This window comes from Phaethon aethereus, assembly GCF_964289735.1.
Source record: "Phaethon aethereus genome assembly, chromosome: 8".
In the NCBI taxonomy this organism is placed as follows: Eukaryota; Metazoa; Chordata; class Aves; order Phaethontiformes; family Phaethontidae; genus Phaethon; species Phaethon aethereus.
This window is the reverse complement of record NC_138584.1, coordinates 4,161,006-4,175,448: the sequence shown is the minus strand read 5'-3', so window position 1 is coordinate 4,175,448 and position 14,443 is coordinate 4,161,006. Positions and strand designations below refer to the sequence as shown.

The 14,443-nt window shown below is 40.4% G+C and overlaps 1 protein-coding gene across 4 annotated transcripts in view; it reads left to right on the top strand.

The window, feature by feature from the left end:
• Positions 1-530: 530 nt before the first annotated feature.
• The window catches only part of RC3H1 (ring finger and CCCH-type domains 1), a gene marked incomplete at its 3' end in the record, with an annotated part of 34,828 nt that continues 20,915 nt past the window's right edge, over positions 531-14,443 (top strand). For all 4 annotated transcript variants that reach the window (XM_082003132.1, XM_082003133.1, XM_082003130.1 and 1 more), the window contains exons 1-6: positions 531-1,116; positions 8,337-8,457; positions 9,878-10,117; positions 11,266-11,441; positions 12,278-12,478; positions 13,598-13,730. In XM_082003132.1, the coding sequence (XP_081859258.1) occupies positions 886-1,116; positions 8,337-8,457; positions 9,878-10,117; positions 11,266-11,441; positions 12,278-12,478; positions 13,598-13,730 (1,102 nt within the window). In that variant the 5' untranslated portion in view covers positions 531-885. The remainder of the gene's footprint in view (positions 1,117-8,336; positions 8,458-9,877; positions 10,118-11,265; positions 11,442-12,277; positions 12,479-13,597; positions 13,731-14,443) is intronic.

Here is a 14,443-nt window from a genome sequence, read left to right as displayed (position 1 = left end):
TGAATTATACCCAGTAATGCATGGAAGCTCCCAGGATAACTGAAATGTGACTGGATCAGTCCATGTGGCACTGTGCAGCTCTGTACAGATCAGCTTGTGTGAAGGTGCTGTAGTAGCAGTATGCAGTATTACCTAGCGATGTGCATGAGCTGTATTGCATGCAATACAGACAGGCGTCTGACTGTACCCTGAGCCATTCATCCAGTTCTTGAAGGCTATGGCAGCTCAGATGTTTCCGCAGTGTCATTGTGTGCCAGTCTAGAGCCCACTGAACTGGGAAGAAAGCTTGCTTGTGATAGAGGTTTTGGCTGAAGCCTTGTCTAAGCAAAATTATTTCGAGTTCACGATGAATGACATAAAAAAACCCCTGTTCCAGTGGAATAAGCACAACAGCCCTTCAAAAATTGACTTTTTAAAATCAAATCTGGTTGTTGTTAATTGGCTCATTTGTAAAGAAAAAAGAGAACATAAAAACTGAAACCTAATTAGTCTTATAACTTCAATGAGATAGATAACTATCTTGATTTTTTTTTTTTAAGCTGCATAACAGCAGAAACAGTTTTAAGTGTCTTTTTCAGTGCCAGAACCTAGCTGGAATTAAAGTAAGTCATGACTCAGTCCTCTATTTAATGTCAGAGCTGCACTCCTAGTTCAGCTATAACTCTACAAGTAGTATTTACCTAGCATAAAGGATTTCACATGCCCATTCCAGTAGAGAATGCTAACTTTCTGTTTCTGTTTTCTTTTAGGTTATGTTTCACACTATGTGCTGACTGTCTGTACTTACAGAAGATATTTAAAAACAAACAGACTTTTTTTTGAAGATTTTGATTCCAGTGGAATCTGTGCTTTAGATTTTTGTGTTGTCAATTAACTCCTGAAGCAATGCCTGTACAAGCTCCACAATGGACGGATTTTCTCTCCTGCCCGATTTGCACACAGACTTTCGACGAAACAATCCGGAAGCCCATCAGCTTGGGTTGTGGCCACACTGTCTGCAAGATGTGCCTCAACAAGCTCCACCGTAAGGCATGCCCTTTTGACCAGACCACTATCAATACAGACATAGAGCTCCTACCTGTGAACTCAGCCTTGCTGCAACTAGTGGGTGCTCAGGTATCAGTGCTTTTTTTTTTTTAATCAGTTTCTATGTTGTTTTCCTTCTTTCTTTTAGGAGGGCAAGTCATGAATAAAGAATATGACTCTGTAATGGTGTGTAGAGTAGGCAAGTACCTTTTTGTAGACTGACTTGAATGAATACAGGTTTTAGACTTTTGGTATGCTGTAGTAGAGGTGCCTGGAACAACGAACAGTTCAAATCTTCATTATACCAGTCACTGACTGTGATTTTTGTGTTACATTTGATTTAGTGTAACCATGGGCTGTCACCAGAATGGGTGGTTCTGTTCTCTTCCTTCTTCCCTAACTCCTATCTAGCCATGCTCTGCCAAAAGGATGAACTGGATCGGTGAGCTATCGGATGGGAAGCCATTCTTCTGTGGTAGGTTATTTGCTTTACCCGAGTCACCCTATGGACTTGTGATAGGTTGTCTTGAAAGCAGGAGGGGAGACTAGGGGAAATGAGACAGATGTCTCTTGTAGCAGCCTTTATACTGCCCTATGTTTAATTTGAAACTATGCTCTGGAAATGTAATTTCCTGAGCTGACATGTTAACCTAAATCCATGTAGGTGAATGGGGGGAGCCTGCCTCAGATTTCCTTTCGCTGGAACGGGTACTCGTGAGGTCAGCTGAACTGGTGATCTGACGGAGAGGAGTACTGCAGCGGCGCTGGTCCTGATGGCAGACAAGGAAAGGGGCAGGGATGTGTGGAAAGCAGGATTGCCCTGTTCAGTTGGGGCACAGACTTCAGTTGGCATAAGCTTATTGCGGTTAGATCACTGGTAGTTTCCTGTGACCCATACCTCGCAAGGCTGGACAGGATTGTGGACTTGGGCAGAGGAGGGACAATCGTGTCTAACTTATGGATGAGGAACAAAAAATGTGGACAGGATGCAGTTACCATAGCAGGCTTGTTGTTTTGTTCTGTTCTGCTTCTGTGTCTGGGCTCAGCTGAGTTGGAGACAGCAGAAAATTCAGTGACACCCATAGCCTAGGAAAAAGAGAAGAGCTATGGTGTGGAGGAAAGAAAGATGTTCTTATTTTCGTTAGGAACTGTGACCTAGAGATCCAGACGTGGTTTTGCTACTTCTTTTGTTGTTTGGTTTATCACGTAATATGGCTAACTTGTTGTTTTTTTGTGGTGTATGGCATAGAAGTTATTTCAGAAGTTTAAAAATTGAGTTGTGTTTCTGGCTGTGCTAAGTGACTCATCCTGCTCTGCAGGAGAGGACGATGAGACAGCGTGCTTACATTTCTGTGATGTGTGTATGCCGCCATCTTTGAAGAGCTTCCAAGGAGTGTGAAATCTGTGGGTGATGCCATAAATAAATATTGTAATTCTTTCTCCCTTGTATCTTCTTCTTTTCTCTCTGGAGTTTCTGGAATAGTTCCAGCTGTATCCAAATGTCCACATTTATGATAAATGTTGTCTTCCTCATGCGTTTTTTGGGTTGCTTTGTGTGCATTTGTTGAGCCTTGTGAGAAGCTATGTGATAGCTTTTAACTTGATCGTTGCTTGAGTTAAAATTTCCATAAAAACAAGATCCTCTGGAACGAGATGGAAAATCACCCTGCGTCTGTTACAGGTAATTGAGAATTCTATTCTGGTTTTGCTAGTTAGTCAGCCAGAGTTTCCTCATCCATATGCGTGAGGTATGAAGAAGGAAGAGCGGTTTATGATAGTACTGTGTTTGTCTTGAGTGCGCACTGAACTCTATGTTCATAATTCATATGGAATTAAATCCTAAAATGACATAATTTTTGTCTCCTTTTTATAGTTTAATTTATGTGATCAAGACTCATAGGACCTTGTTTCATGGTGACCTTAGAGCAAATGCTACCAAAAGAGATGGTACTCCCTTCCCCCTCACTTGTCACTCTTTCCAGCTCGCTGCATTCTGATACCTAAACAATAATCGTTGATTTTAGCTGGGTTTTTATTACTGACAGACTTTCCCTTTGAGAGAAATATGCACTACCTCCCTGCCTCGGCTCCTAATTTCACTGAGCATGTGAACGAAATCAGTATTCAGTATAGCTCACCTTCCTTTCTCCCTTTACCTCTGCCTTCCTGGCACCGATTGTAGTGTTTACCAGACTATGGAGTACTAGAAAATAAATACTACTTTGCTGTGAAGGACAGTAGAACAGTTGCTATTTTCCATTAGTCTCTCTAAGGCCATGTAAAAAATTTTTTTACAGGAAAAAGCTTGGTTAAGGACACCAAAAAAAGTACTTTAGAGAAACTACAGTAATTTTGAACTCTGTCCTGTTAAGAAGGTGGGCTGTCTTTGGTACATGTCAACAAAAATGCTTTCTGAGCAGCAAGTCAGCTTACAAAGCACAAGTAGTATCATCAAGTTTAGTAAAACAGAGCCCCTTTTCTTGTTCCACTTCTTGGTTTAGTTTCGGGAGGGTGTATGTGTCATTAATGTCCCCTAATCTCCAACAAACAGCTGCATACCTTAAACCCCAGCCCATGGAGATGTGTAATACTTGATTTTTTAAATCATAAATTCCAAAAAAACCAGGTTTCATTTTAGAAGTAAATACAGTACAACACAATTAAAGCTTTTATCTGAGGGGGGAAAAGAACAGTTTGTTCTTTTCCCTTTGGGGAGGCTTCTGAGAAGTTCACATGTTTATAAGTGTTAAACACTTTTTTTTTTTTTTTTTTTGCTGGAGGCAGGGGAGGAGACCAGGCAGTTTGAAGAAAGAAATCTGTTCTGCGGTGACTGGCCACAATGATAGGATTCCAGGGCAAGTCATGTTGGTTGGCTTTAGCACAGGCACAATGGCTGAAATAAGCAGGACTGTCCTTCTGGGGGAAGTGTAACTAAATTTGTCACGCAGGCACCCGGGGAAGCAGTAACCTATTTCTCTGACAATAGCATTATTACTCTGTCGAGGTTTTGTCACTTTAATGGTGAAAACAGTTGGTTTCTTACTTGAATTACAGCCTGTTTCTCAGTTTTCCTTCTCCCACCCCTTTCCAAAAATGGAACCTGTTGCCCAGGTTATAGCCACCCTTGATATGAAAATTAACTGTTGCAGAGACTCCAGTTTCTGCTCCCCCACTGTAGCACGGTACATGTTGACAGTGGTCATGGGGCCTATTCTGGGAGGCAGTGGTCGGGCAATTCAGCCCACATATAGACAGTTCAGCTGCATGAGATGGTGGCAGTCAGAACGGGTTGTAAAGGGAAGGTGAGAATTATTGTTCCTGGGAGAGCTGGAAATAACTGAGCGCCTAAGCAGGAGCTAAGCGTGTTGTAAGGGAAGGGAGGCACAGTGGCCTTGAGCACAAATCAAAAAGGCATAATTTACTTGCTTTGTAAACTTCTTGGGTAAAGAAATCCCTGAAGCTAGTTTCTATGGGAGTGAGGTTTTGAGTTTCAACTATTCAAGCATCCACATATTACTCACTGTATGTGACTATTTTAAACATTTGCCAGGCCAGAGTTTTGAAGGTACATAATCATGGATCTGTCATCTAATCTCTTCCCTCCTGTTTTTTTAACGCATGAAGCAGCTGTGTTCATGTTCCAAACAGGTGACATTAAGTGGCAAAAATTCCTGTGGTGCTTTAATTTCTTTCATAGTCTTCTGCTGGACATGATAAATGCAATTGTAGGCATTAGGCAATGGAAACGTGTATATGATGAGAGAATGGGTGGATCAATTTTAGCTCATGGCCCTTTCAAAAGGGGAAGATGATAATTGCAGAGACACTAGCGGCACGTTTGATAATGTTGTATTGTAACTTTTGGTGAAATGAGGTGCCACAAAAGAGGAATTGTCTGCAAAGAAGTTGTCCTTAGTGCAAACTCTTGAGGAACTGAAGACAATAGGCTTTGGGTTTAGTTTGGTTGGGTTTTTTTGTCCAGGAAGCAAATTACCTGGTTGAGGGGGAATGGACAGATGGACAGTTTTCAAACCAGGCAAAAAGGGTTTTGGTCTGTTTTAGCATGTTTTCATTCTGTGCAATTAGATGTCTAATGGTAATTAGTGACAACTCAAGCTGACATCCTTCATCAAATAACACTTAAATCACTAATTCAGAATCACTGCCTGGTATGAGATGATGCTTTAGCATTTTTTTTCTGGTCCCTTTCCTCATGCCATCATAACCTGCTTCTTCCCACAGCCACAAGTAGTCATGCTGATGGGTGGCATTCCACTGCCGGGATACTCACAGTCACTGCCAAGGCAGATGTGCACAAAACGATCACAAATTTAAACTAATTAAATCTGAGGTTTTTTTCTTGTCTTCCTGTAGTCCCCTTTGGGAGGTGTTTATTATATTATGTAAATATATTTGCAGTGAAAGCTCTGATAAGGGTGTGGTGTCTGAGAGAATGGAATATTGAATGAGAATGAAAATAATGAACTCGCTCTGCAGGGCATCTATTTTGAGGCTCTCGAGAGGCGTCGTAAACAGAAGTGACCATAGGGCCTTGCATGCTATTGAAAGGATATTTTGCAAAGGGGAAGAGAAAATGCTTTGGAGTTGAATTATTTCTTGGTTGTCCCTCAGCAATTCCATGACAGAGCCAAAATTAAAATTCAGATCTCCTGTGACTTCTGTGAATCATGTCTTTACCATTTTTCTCTTGATAGATGCTGTTCTTACAATCATTCTAACCCTAAAATACTTTAGAAATCTCAGAAGTGCATATAATAGAACCAGCAAAAGGGCAAATACTGTGAGATGCTGTATCGCACGGGTGAAGAATGAAGCGTATATGCGGAGAAATGCATTCTCTGCTCCTGAAACCACAAAATAAGCATCTTGATTTATTGTTCAATAGTACACTTGCTCCAGTTTAAGATGAAAGTTAAACTCTAATCTTTTTTGGGCTCATTTTGCAAACAGTACAGTGTTGCGAAGCTTTTAGATATTTACACTGAAGCTTCCCTTGCAAAGAGAAGAAATGGGAAGGATATGCGGATACAGAGTGTTGAATAGCTTGAGTGACTCTTGGAAGTTTTTCTATGCTGGCTTTTTCCTGGGAGAAGTGGAAGCTTTCTGTTCGTTGCCTAGACAGTCCTTGTGTCTCGCTGGTGGAGTTGTGCTGTGTGTGGCATTCCAAACTGCTGCTGTGAATGTGTGCTAAACCTACCTTAATTGAAGATCAAAATCCAGGGCTGAACACTGTTTCCTGTCCTGTGTCTGTTCCAAGCCCTCTTTGTTTGCTGGGTGTCACGACGTGGTGGTTGTATTTCAGGTTGTCATCAGTGCCAGACTGAATACTTGCAGGAGTAAATAGGAGTTTGCACAAAATATATTACAGTAGTAAATAGGGCAGAGACTGTGTAGCCTCTGTCTCAGCATGAGGTGAGTGCTGTTTGATCGATAAGCCAGTTCTGCTTGTATAACTTCCCAGACAGAAGGAGATTGCTAAAACGGCAGTGACTTTGAAAAGGAGGTGGAATATTCTGTTAACATGAAAGCAAATATCGAAGGTGTTAATATTTGTTTCCCAAATCCCAAGAAACCAGTCTGGCTGAGGCTGTTGCAATAGTTACGACTGACAGTTGCAAAAATCTCCTTTTGCTGAAAACTTTCTTGCTTACAGACATGAAAAAAAAAAAAAACCCCAAAACCAAAACACCCCAAAAAAACACCACCTCATCCCTGAAAAATAAATCCCCAAGACTTCACTGAAAAGCATCCAGGCTAACCTTGCTGTCTTGGTGTGATTAAACTTGGTTTTGGTTTTCCCTTTAATAGGAGTAAAAGGGGAGGTGTCTGGTCCAGGCTATCTTGGTTATGTTAGTTTTGGGCTGTTATCAACTCTCTCAATTGCAGTTTATATCTTATGCTCAGACTTTTTTGTCACCTACTGTAAAAACAAGAGTCATGCAGCTAGTAACTTTTTATTTTCCAGTGTGTGTCAAATGAGCAAATCGGCCTGCACAGTTGTCTAAGCCTGTAGAAGTGTGATCATATGACGGAAACAGAGTACTTTGTATTAGAATTCATAGGAAATCTCCTGTCCACATTGGTGGCAACTGTGTGTATGCGTGTGTACATGTATGTTACATATATTCACTACTTTTATTTGCTGCCGCTGTCATAACGCTACTCTTTACGTGGCTGGGTTGCATGTGAAGGTTAGTGGGTTTGTAGCTGTCTTTCAACTCGAGCATTAAAGGCTTTTTAGACTGAGGGCCTGGGTTGGTCCCTGTAAGCAGCTATGTGGGATTAGCAGTGCTGTTATTGCCAGTGGGATAGTGATTGACTTGGAAATAGAAGTTGAAGTCTGAGATCTGTTTGCACTTCAACAGCATATGCAAAAAGTGCTTGTGTTTAGTCTCCTGAGAAATTCCAGTTCTCTATACTACCCTATATTGAGTTGGTTGCTGAATAGTGATGTTGAGAAACAATTAGTGCAGTGCTATACAGCACCCCCAAATTTGTTTAAAGCTTTAAGAATTTAACTGGAGGAAAACAAAAACAAAATTATAACTTGGAGAGGGGTTGATGAACCAACATTCCTTTGAAAAATCCTGAGTTCTGGTGAATGCTTGGATAAAGAAATAAAGGCAACAACAACAACAAATCACCACCAAAACAAAAAAATAACTGGCCCATGTTGTCAGACTAATACTTGCAGGTTGTGTTCATATGCATTGTGTAGGATAACTTGATCTTGCTGCTTGGTAATTGGGACTAGTCTGAATATGTTCCAAGGGTGTCCTAATATATTTGCTGCTAAGTCTTTCTGCCACTAATCCAAGTAGCTCCGATCACTTATCCCTGGATGGTTTTAGAGCTGTGAGGCCCTAGATATGAATCTGTACTTACCTGCAAACGAAGGTTAGTCTGATTTGTTCTGGGGTGTTTTTGCCAGCCAGCTTTGGGGATGTCTCAATATGTGTGTTGTTTCAGCCAAAATTTTATAATTATAAGAACAGTCATGTTTCTCATGTTATATTTTTTTGTCATGGAATAAGCCTTCATCTAGTTCCTGTCAGCCACTCAATAGAGAAACCTGCTAACTGTAAATTCTTTACATTTTTTTGTCTTCATTTTTGATGAATTTTTTAATGCTATTTATTCATTATACAAGCTGAAAAAATGCTTAGTAATACAGAAGGGGAACAAAACAGGAAATGCTTGATATTAACAAGCTTGATGTGGTGTTTGTAAGCATGACTGCCACCTATTTATGCATATTCATCATAGATGTACCTGTCATCTCTTTTCAGGTTCCTGAGCAGCAGCCAATTACTTTATGTAGTGGAGCTGAAGATACCAAGCATTATGAAGAAGGCAAGAAATGTGTGGAAGAATTAGCGTTGTACCTCAAACCACTCAGCAGTGCGAGAGGTAGTTCCTGCGTTGTGTTCTTTGAAAATGAAAGCTGGAAACAAATAAGATGCAAAACTAACTATCCAAATGATTAGGTTGTGTGAAAAATTAATATAAACCGAGTTTGGAGACAAATTGAAACAAATTTCCTAAGCATTAAGGTTATGTCTTCATGGGGGGCATGGGGGTAGAATTTAAAGGCACTATAATAATACTGAGAATAAAAATAATACTGAGAAAAGGCTGAGATATTTGACCGTGGTATACTAGTAAATTGCGACAAACTTTAGGTTGAGTTGACCTCTGGTGACTAAGTAAAAATAGGTAATTCTGGTTTATGGGGGGGTTTTGTTGTTGTTTTTTGGGTAGGGGTTTTTGTTGTTTTTGAGTTCTGCTTTGGTTTGAGATAACTGTAGTAATGCAGCTTGCTTGTGAGAAGGAATAAACTGAAATGAGAATGAAATAAAAATGAATATTATATATTATATATAATAAAATTAAATGAGAACTGCACGTAGGATATAGAAGAGAAAAAAATAATATTCTGTTTGTAAAAGATCTTATGCAAGAGCTGGGTCGATCTGAGTAATTGGAATTTAGCAAAACTGCACTAGGTTCAAGAGTATGGATTTTATCTATATTACATATGGTGGACTTGAAAATCTGTCCCAAATAATAGAGGTGAGCATCATGGGCATCAGGTTTTCAAAAATGAATTTTTATAAAAATCTGCCTCAAGCTTTTCCAACTAGTACAGTGTGATAGTGGTATCACTCTGAGTAGTAGTGGCCCAGTGAACAAGCTTTGTGCTGTAGAACAAACTTGGTATGGCAGCCGTATATCTGGTAAGTCACTTGTTCTTTTAACCTGCTGTAAGTGGCTCCCAGGACATTTGTGAAACACAGTTTTTGCACGTAATTAAGCATCATCCAAACAGCTTTGAGCTTGTGTATGTTCAGTTTGGCTAGGCCAAAGAAGTGGAGAGATCAGATACAGATAAAAAACTAAATGTCTTGTGCAAACAGAGGAATGGTCAAAGGCGGCAGTGATCCCTGAAGCCCATGCATAAGGGAAAGACTGCATTGTGATCCTACCCTTGAGGAGACACCTGAGAATCCGTATGGGAAGGTGCAAGATGGCCTTCCAACATGGGGAGAGAGTTCATTAGAGGTCCCACCTTAGAGACCCAAATCAGTCAATCACAAGGCTTAAACCTGTGGGAAAGCTGACTGCCAGGAGCTGTTTGGTTTACTCATCATGAAAAGCAAACTGACAAAAACGAACTTCTGATATGCCTTCTCTAGTGTTCTGTTGAACAAAGTGGATGTCAAGAGAACTAGGTTTGCACTTCTACAGTACAGTGGTTGAAGGCTCACACAAGTGGAGGAGATATGAGGTAGTTTGGGGTTTTTTTTTCCTGTTTAATTTTGTTTTGAAGGTGTGGGTCTTAACAGTACTACGCAGAGCGTGCTAAGTCGTCCCATGCAAAGGAAACTTGTGACATTAGTTCACTGCCAGCTAGTGGAGGAAGAAGGGCGGATCAGAGCCATGCGTGCCGCACGGTCACTTGGTGAAAGAACAGTCACAGAGCTCATTCTTCAGCATCAAAATCCTCAACAGCTCTCTTCCAACCTCTGGGCTGCGGTGAGAGCCAGAGGCTGCCAGTTCCTTGGACCGGGTAGGTAACACCACAGTACTACTTCTATACTAGAAGCAATTCATAATTGATGAGGATTGGTAAATGGGTGTCAAATTGCCTGAGTGATTTTATTAGGCAGTGGCTTAATTTCTGAGCAGTAGGTCTTCAGAAATAATGATACATCTGTTGGGCTGCTGTCATGGACTTTCCAGCATTTTTAGTGCTTTTGCAAGTCTTCTATAAAATTCAGAATAATGCGTGTCCTTTTGTTCTTGTGATAAGATTAAAATGGGAAGTAGTTTCTCACTTGCTATTCTTTGAAGAAGTAAGACCCTTCTAGAAAAAAATAAGGTTAATAGAAGTGACTGGATAGGGCTTCTTTTCCTTCTCTAGGGTAACAAATGTACAAAACAGTTGTGGGGAGAGATTTGTTACATTTGGGGTGTGTTTCTATGCATTTTTACAAAGATACATACTTCGAAATTAAATTCCTTTTCATAGAATACAAAACCAATCAATTTGCTTTAAAAAAAAAAAAGGAAAGTCTCATTACTGAAAACGTAGACTTCACTTGTTGAGGACCAACAAAAATAATGCCTTGAAATATGAAGCCAATTTCTAAAAATAGAGAAGCTTTTCACCACTGAAACGGAGGAAGACTAGCTTTGGGGTGCTAACTTTTGCACTACTGCAGGGAACAGGGAGGCTTGTTATCTAGCAAAATATGCGGTGCTACAGCACCTAATGTATCTGTGTGGGCACTAATTGCTGTTTTACCTGCATGGGAATCAACCTTGCCCTTCCTCAGCCTGTCAGCTTTTTCTGCTGGGGTATGTGTGGGATGTAGCTAATACACTTTATACATCTCTCAGTTATTCATATAAAAGTTTTTAGACAGGAACAAAGTCATTTTCCTATCATCTGATACCCAAAGAGAACAAATAATAATAAAAATATTTAAAAGTCCTATTGCCCCAGCCACAGTCTGGGAATCTGGAAGTGTTCTCTTCTCTCCCTTCTTGCTCCGTTCCCTTTCCTGTCTGTAGGTTTGTGTGCATTGAGGGGCTGGGGGTGTCTGTAGCTGGTCCCCTACTTGTAGGGAAACAAGAAACTGTGCAGAAGTCTTTCTTGGTCTTCTCTTATCTTTTGTCCCTTTTCACATTTCCTCCCACCTTCACCCCCCCCAGCAATGCAAGAGGAGGCTTTAAAGCTGGTGTTACTGGCTCTGGAAGATGGATCTGCTTTGTCACGAAAGGTCTTGGTTCTCTTTGTGGTTCAGAGGCTGGAGCCGCGGTTTCCTCAGGCTTCCAAAACTAGCATTGGACATGTTGTCCAGCTTCTTTACAGAGCCTCGTGCTTCAAGGTATGAAGAAAATTCTGCTTGGAGGTTTCGTAATGCTATGAAAACTATTGTATTTTCAATTTTCAGTGTCCTGTAATGTTAAATGTTCCTAAAAATGTGTGCAGTTATAGAAAGTATTACTCATTAAGCCCCGCATGCGTTTGGGAGTTGTTCTGTTGTACTGGTACGATGGCAATGTAGACTGAAATTGTAACTTTAAGCTGTAATGCTAAGTTTTGATTCTCTCCAGGTTTAATAGATGCACAGTAATAAAACCTCTATGTAAATCGGCATAACTTACCTCCTTAGAAGAGACTTAAAGCTGGAAAATCCACGGTTCTGTTAATTGAATGGTGGTGTGATTAGAAACAAAGAACTATGAGGTTCTTGGGTACAAGAGCTGTATAACGAGAACTTAGCCTGCTTATTGTACTTGACAGTATTTAATGGTCCATTCTGGGGTGCTCAACTTAAATATCATTCACTGTTGCTAAATGAGAAGAAAAATGCTTTGTTGCTGCTACTTGTACCCTCAAACAAAATTCCCCAACACAAATAAAATACCTTGGCTGGAGAGGTAAGGTGTGGCTGCTGTAATGTCGTTTAGGAAGTGTGACATGTCCACCAACATCTGGGTCAATCTGAGTAAATTACATTTGGTATCCATTTCATAATGGTTCCAGTTTATGAAGAGTGTATTACTTTAGTAGGAACTAGTGTTCACTGCATAGTATCCTAGTTTGGTTTAGTTTGGGAGGAAGAACTTAGTTGCTGACTGAAGATTTAATTTGCCTTGGACTTTACATAGTCTCTGGTTTATCCTGCTTAATTGTATTTGGCTCATTTCTCCCCACTAGGTGACAAAACGAGATGAAGATTCCTCCCTGATGCAACTGAAGGAGGAATTTCGGACTTACGAAGCTCTGAGAAGGGAACATGATTCTCAGATAGTTCAAATTGCTATGGAAGCAGGTTTACGCATTGCACCAGACCAGTGGTCCTCACTGTTATACGGAGACCAGTCTCACAAATCCCACATGCAGTCTATCATTGACAAGGTAAAGCCACCTAAAATCAGCCCAGTCTATCTTGTTTGCAAGTGTGGTAGATTTAAATGCTTGTAACATGAATTTAGAAATTGTGTCCACGTGTATTCACCCGTTAATCATTTACCCTGTTATTTCAAAACCCGTTATGGTCTGAATAATTAGAATATATATTTGTAACCTAATGGATCTTGCTTCCTTTGCCATCCTGCCATGTCTTTCTACTTTAGCCCTTTCTGTAGAAGGGAAGCCACAAAAGTTATCTGCACAGACAGGATGTGTCCTTTCTAAACAGCTGATAACTGCCAGTGTAGTAACAGAGGTTAATGGTTTGTGTTTCCAGGCAGGACACTGGAATAAAATCGGTCTCCTAGTCTATACCTGAAGGAAGAGGGAGAGGTGGAAGCACATTTCTTAAGTAATGTGACTTGACTTCTAGAAATGCCCAGATTGCTTTTTAGGGATAAACGGGCTTTTAAATTAGAGGACTTGCATCTAAGTGCCTAAATTAGGTGGGAAGAACTAAACCTTGTTGAATGGTTACAAAAGCTGTGAAACCATTGCTGTGGCTGCCCTGTGGTGGGAGGATTAGCTTCAAGATAGCTCTGCTGTGTATTTATACATTTGCCCACCTTTTCAGGTGTCCTGCCAGGTATCTCCTGAAGGATCTATGTAGAATTAAAAGATTTTGCTGAAATTGTGTGATGTCAGTAAATAGAACGTTGCTAACTGTCTTTGTCCTTCAACCATCTTGCTCTTTGTCTGCTGTACGCAGTTTAAAGCAGGGTGCAAACCTGTTGGTTCGGGTGTTAGAGACATTAGACTCTTCAGAAATCTAAGTTAAATGGTTTCTCATGGTCTGTATTTTTTTTCTGGGTGCCAGCACAACACAGAAAAGAAATAGGCTACATTGCTAGAAATAATACCAGCCTTTGTTTTGTCCATTTAGAGCTGTATTTTAACATGCAATGTGGAAGTGCATTCTTAATGCTGGAGAAGGAATTTCATAGAAGGTGCTGAAGTGATTTCTTCCAGTTGTGGAAGTCAGCTCTTGTGAGCTTGTGGAGTAACCTTTAGAAACCATGGGGATTGCTTTGCCTGTAGAAAGTTAATTATTATAATTTTTTTAAGTTGCAGACCCCAGCCTCGTTTGCACAGAGTGTTCAAGAATTAACTATTGCCCTTCAGAGGACTGGAGATCCAGCTAACCTGAATCGTCTTCGACCTCACCTAGAGCTCCTGGCAAATATTGATCCTAGTCCAGGTAAGTCTAGATGTTTTATAAAAACCTTTAACCTAGAGTTTAGCAAGAGCAGCTTGAAGGATTCAAAGCTGTTAATCTAGTGGAAAGAAACATCCTCTAACTCTTAAGATTAATGATAAACTCAAGATTCTTGAGTGGTTTTCATAATTAGCCTGGGAACAGCCATAATCTGTGTGAGGAACTGAACTATTCTGAAGCTAAAATAGATTCAAAAGCATGGCAGGAATAATTTCACCGCTACTCCGAGGAGATCATCCTTGTTTGACAGCACCGGGTGAGCATGGATGAGGATGTTGGATACATTCAAACCTTTGAGGTTACATGGTGTATACTCAATGCTGGGCAATGGTAACTGGAAGAGTGGCAGCAGTCTTAGCTTCCTCCTTTTCCCTTCTTTAGTACACATGCTGCTATTTGAAACCAGATTTGCAAAGCAACAAGATCAGTAGAACCACTGTGCTTAATGCAGAGCCTTAGCTGTCACTGAGATCTCTTTCTCTCCAGTTCTTTACCAGAGCAAACAATTTGTTTACAAACTAGGGGAAGAAAACACTTAGCACATTAAGGATGTTCATTGACTTATTGACAATTTGTGTGACTTTTTCTTTGTTCTAGAAATTCTGTGTATTAGTTTTTGATCTGAGGTCTCTAGCCTGCAGATACTGCACTCAGAAGACTCTTAGACACAGCTAATAATCATAAGCCGCCTTCTG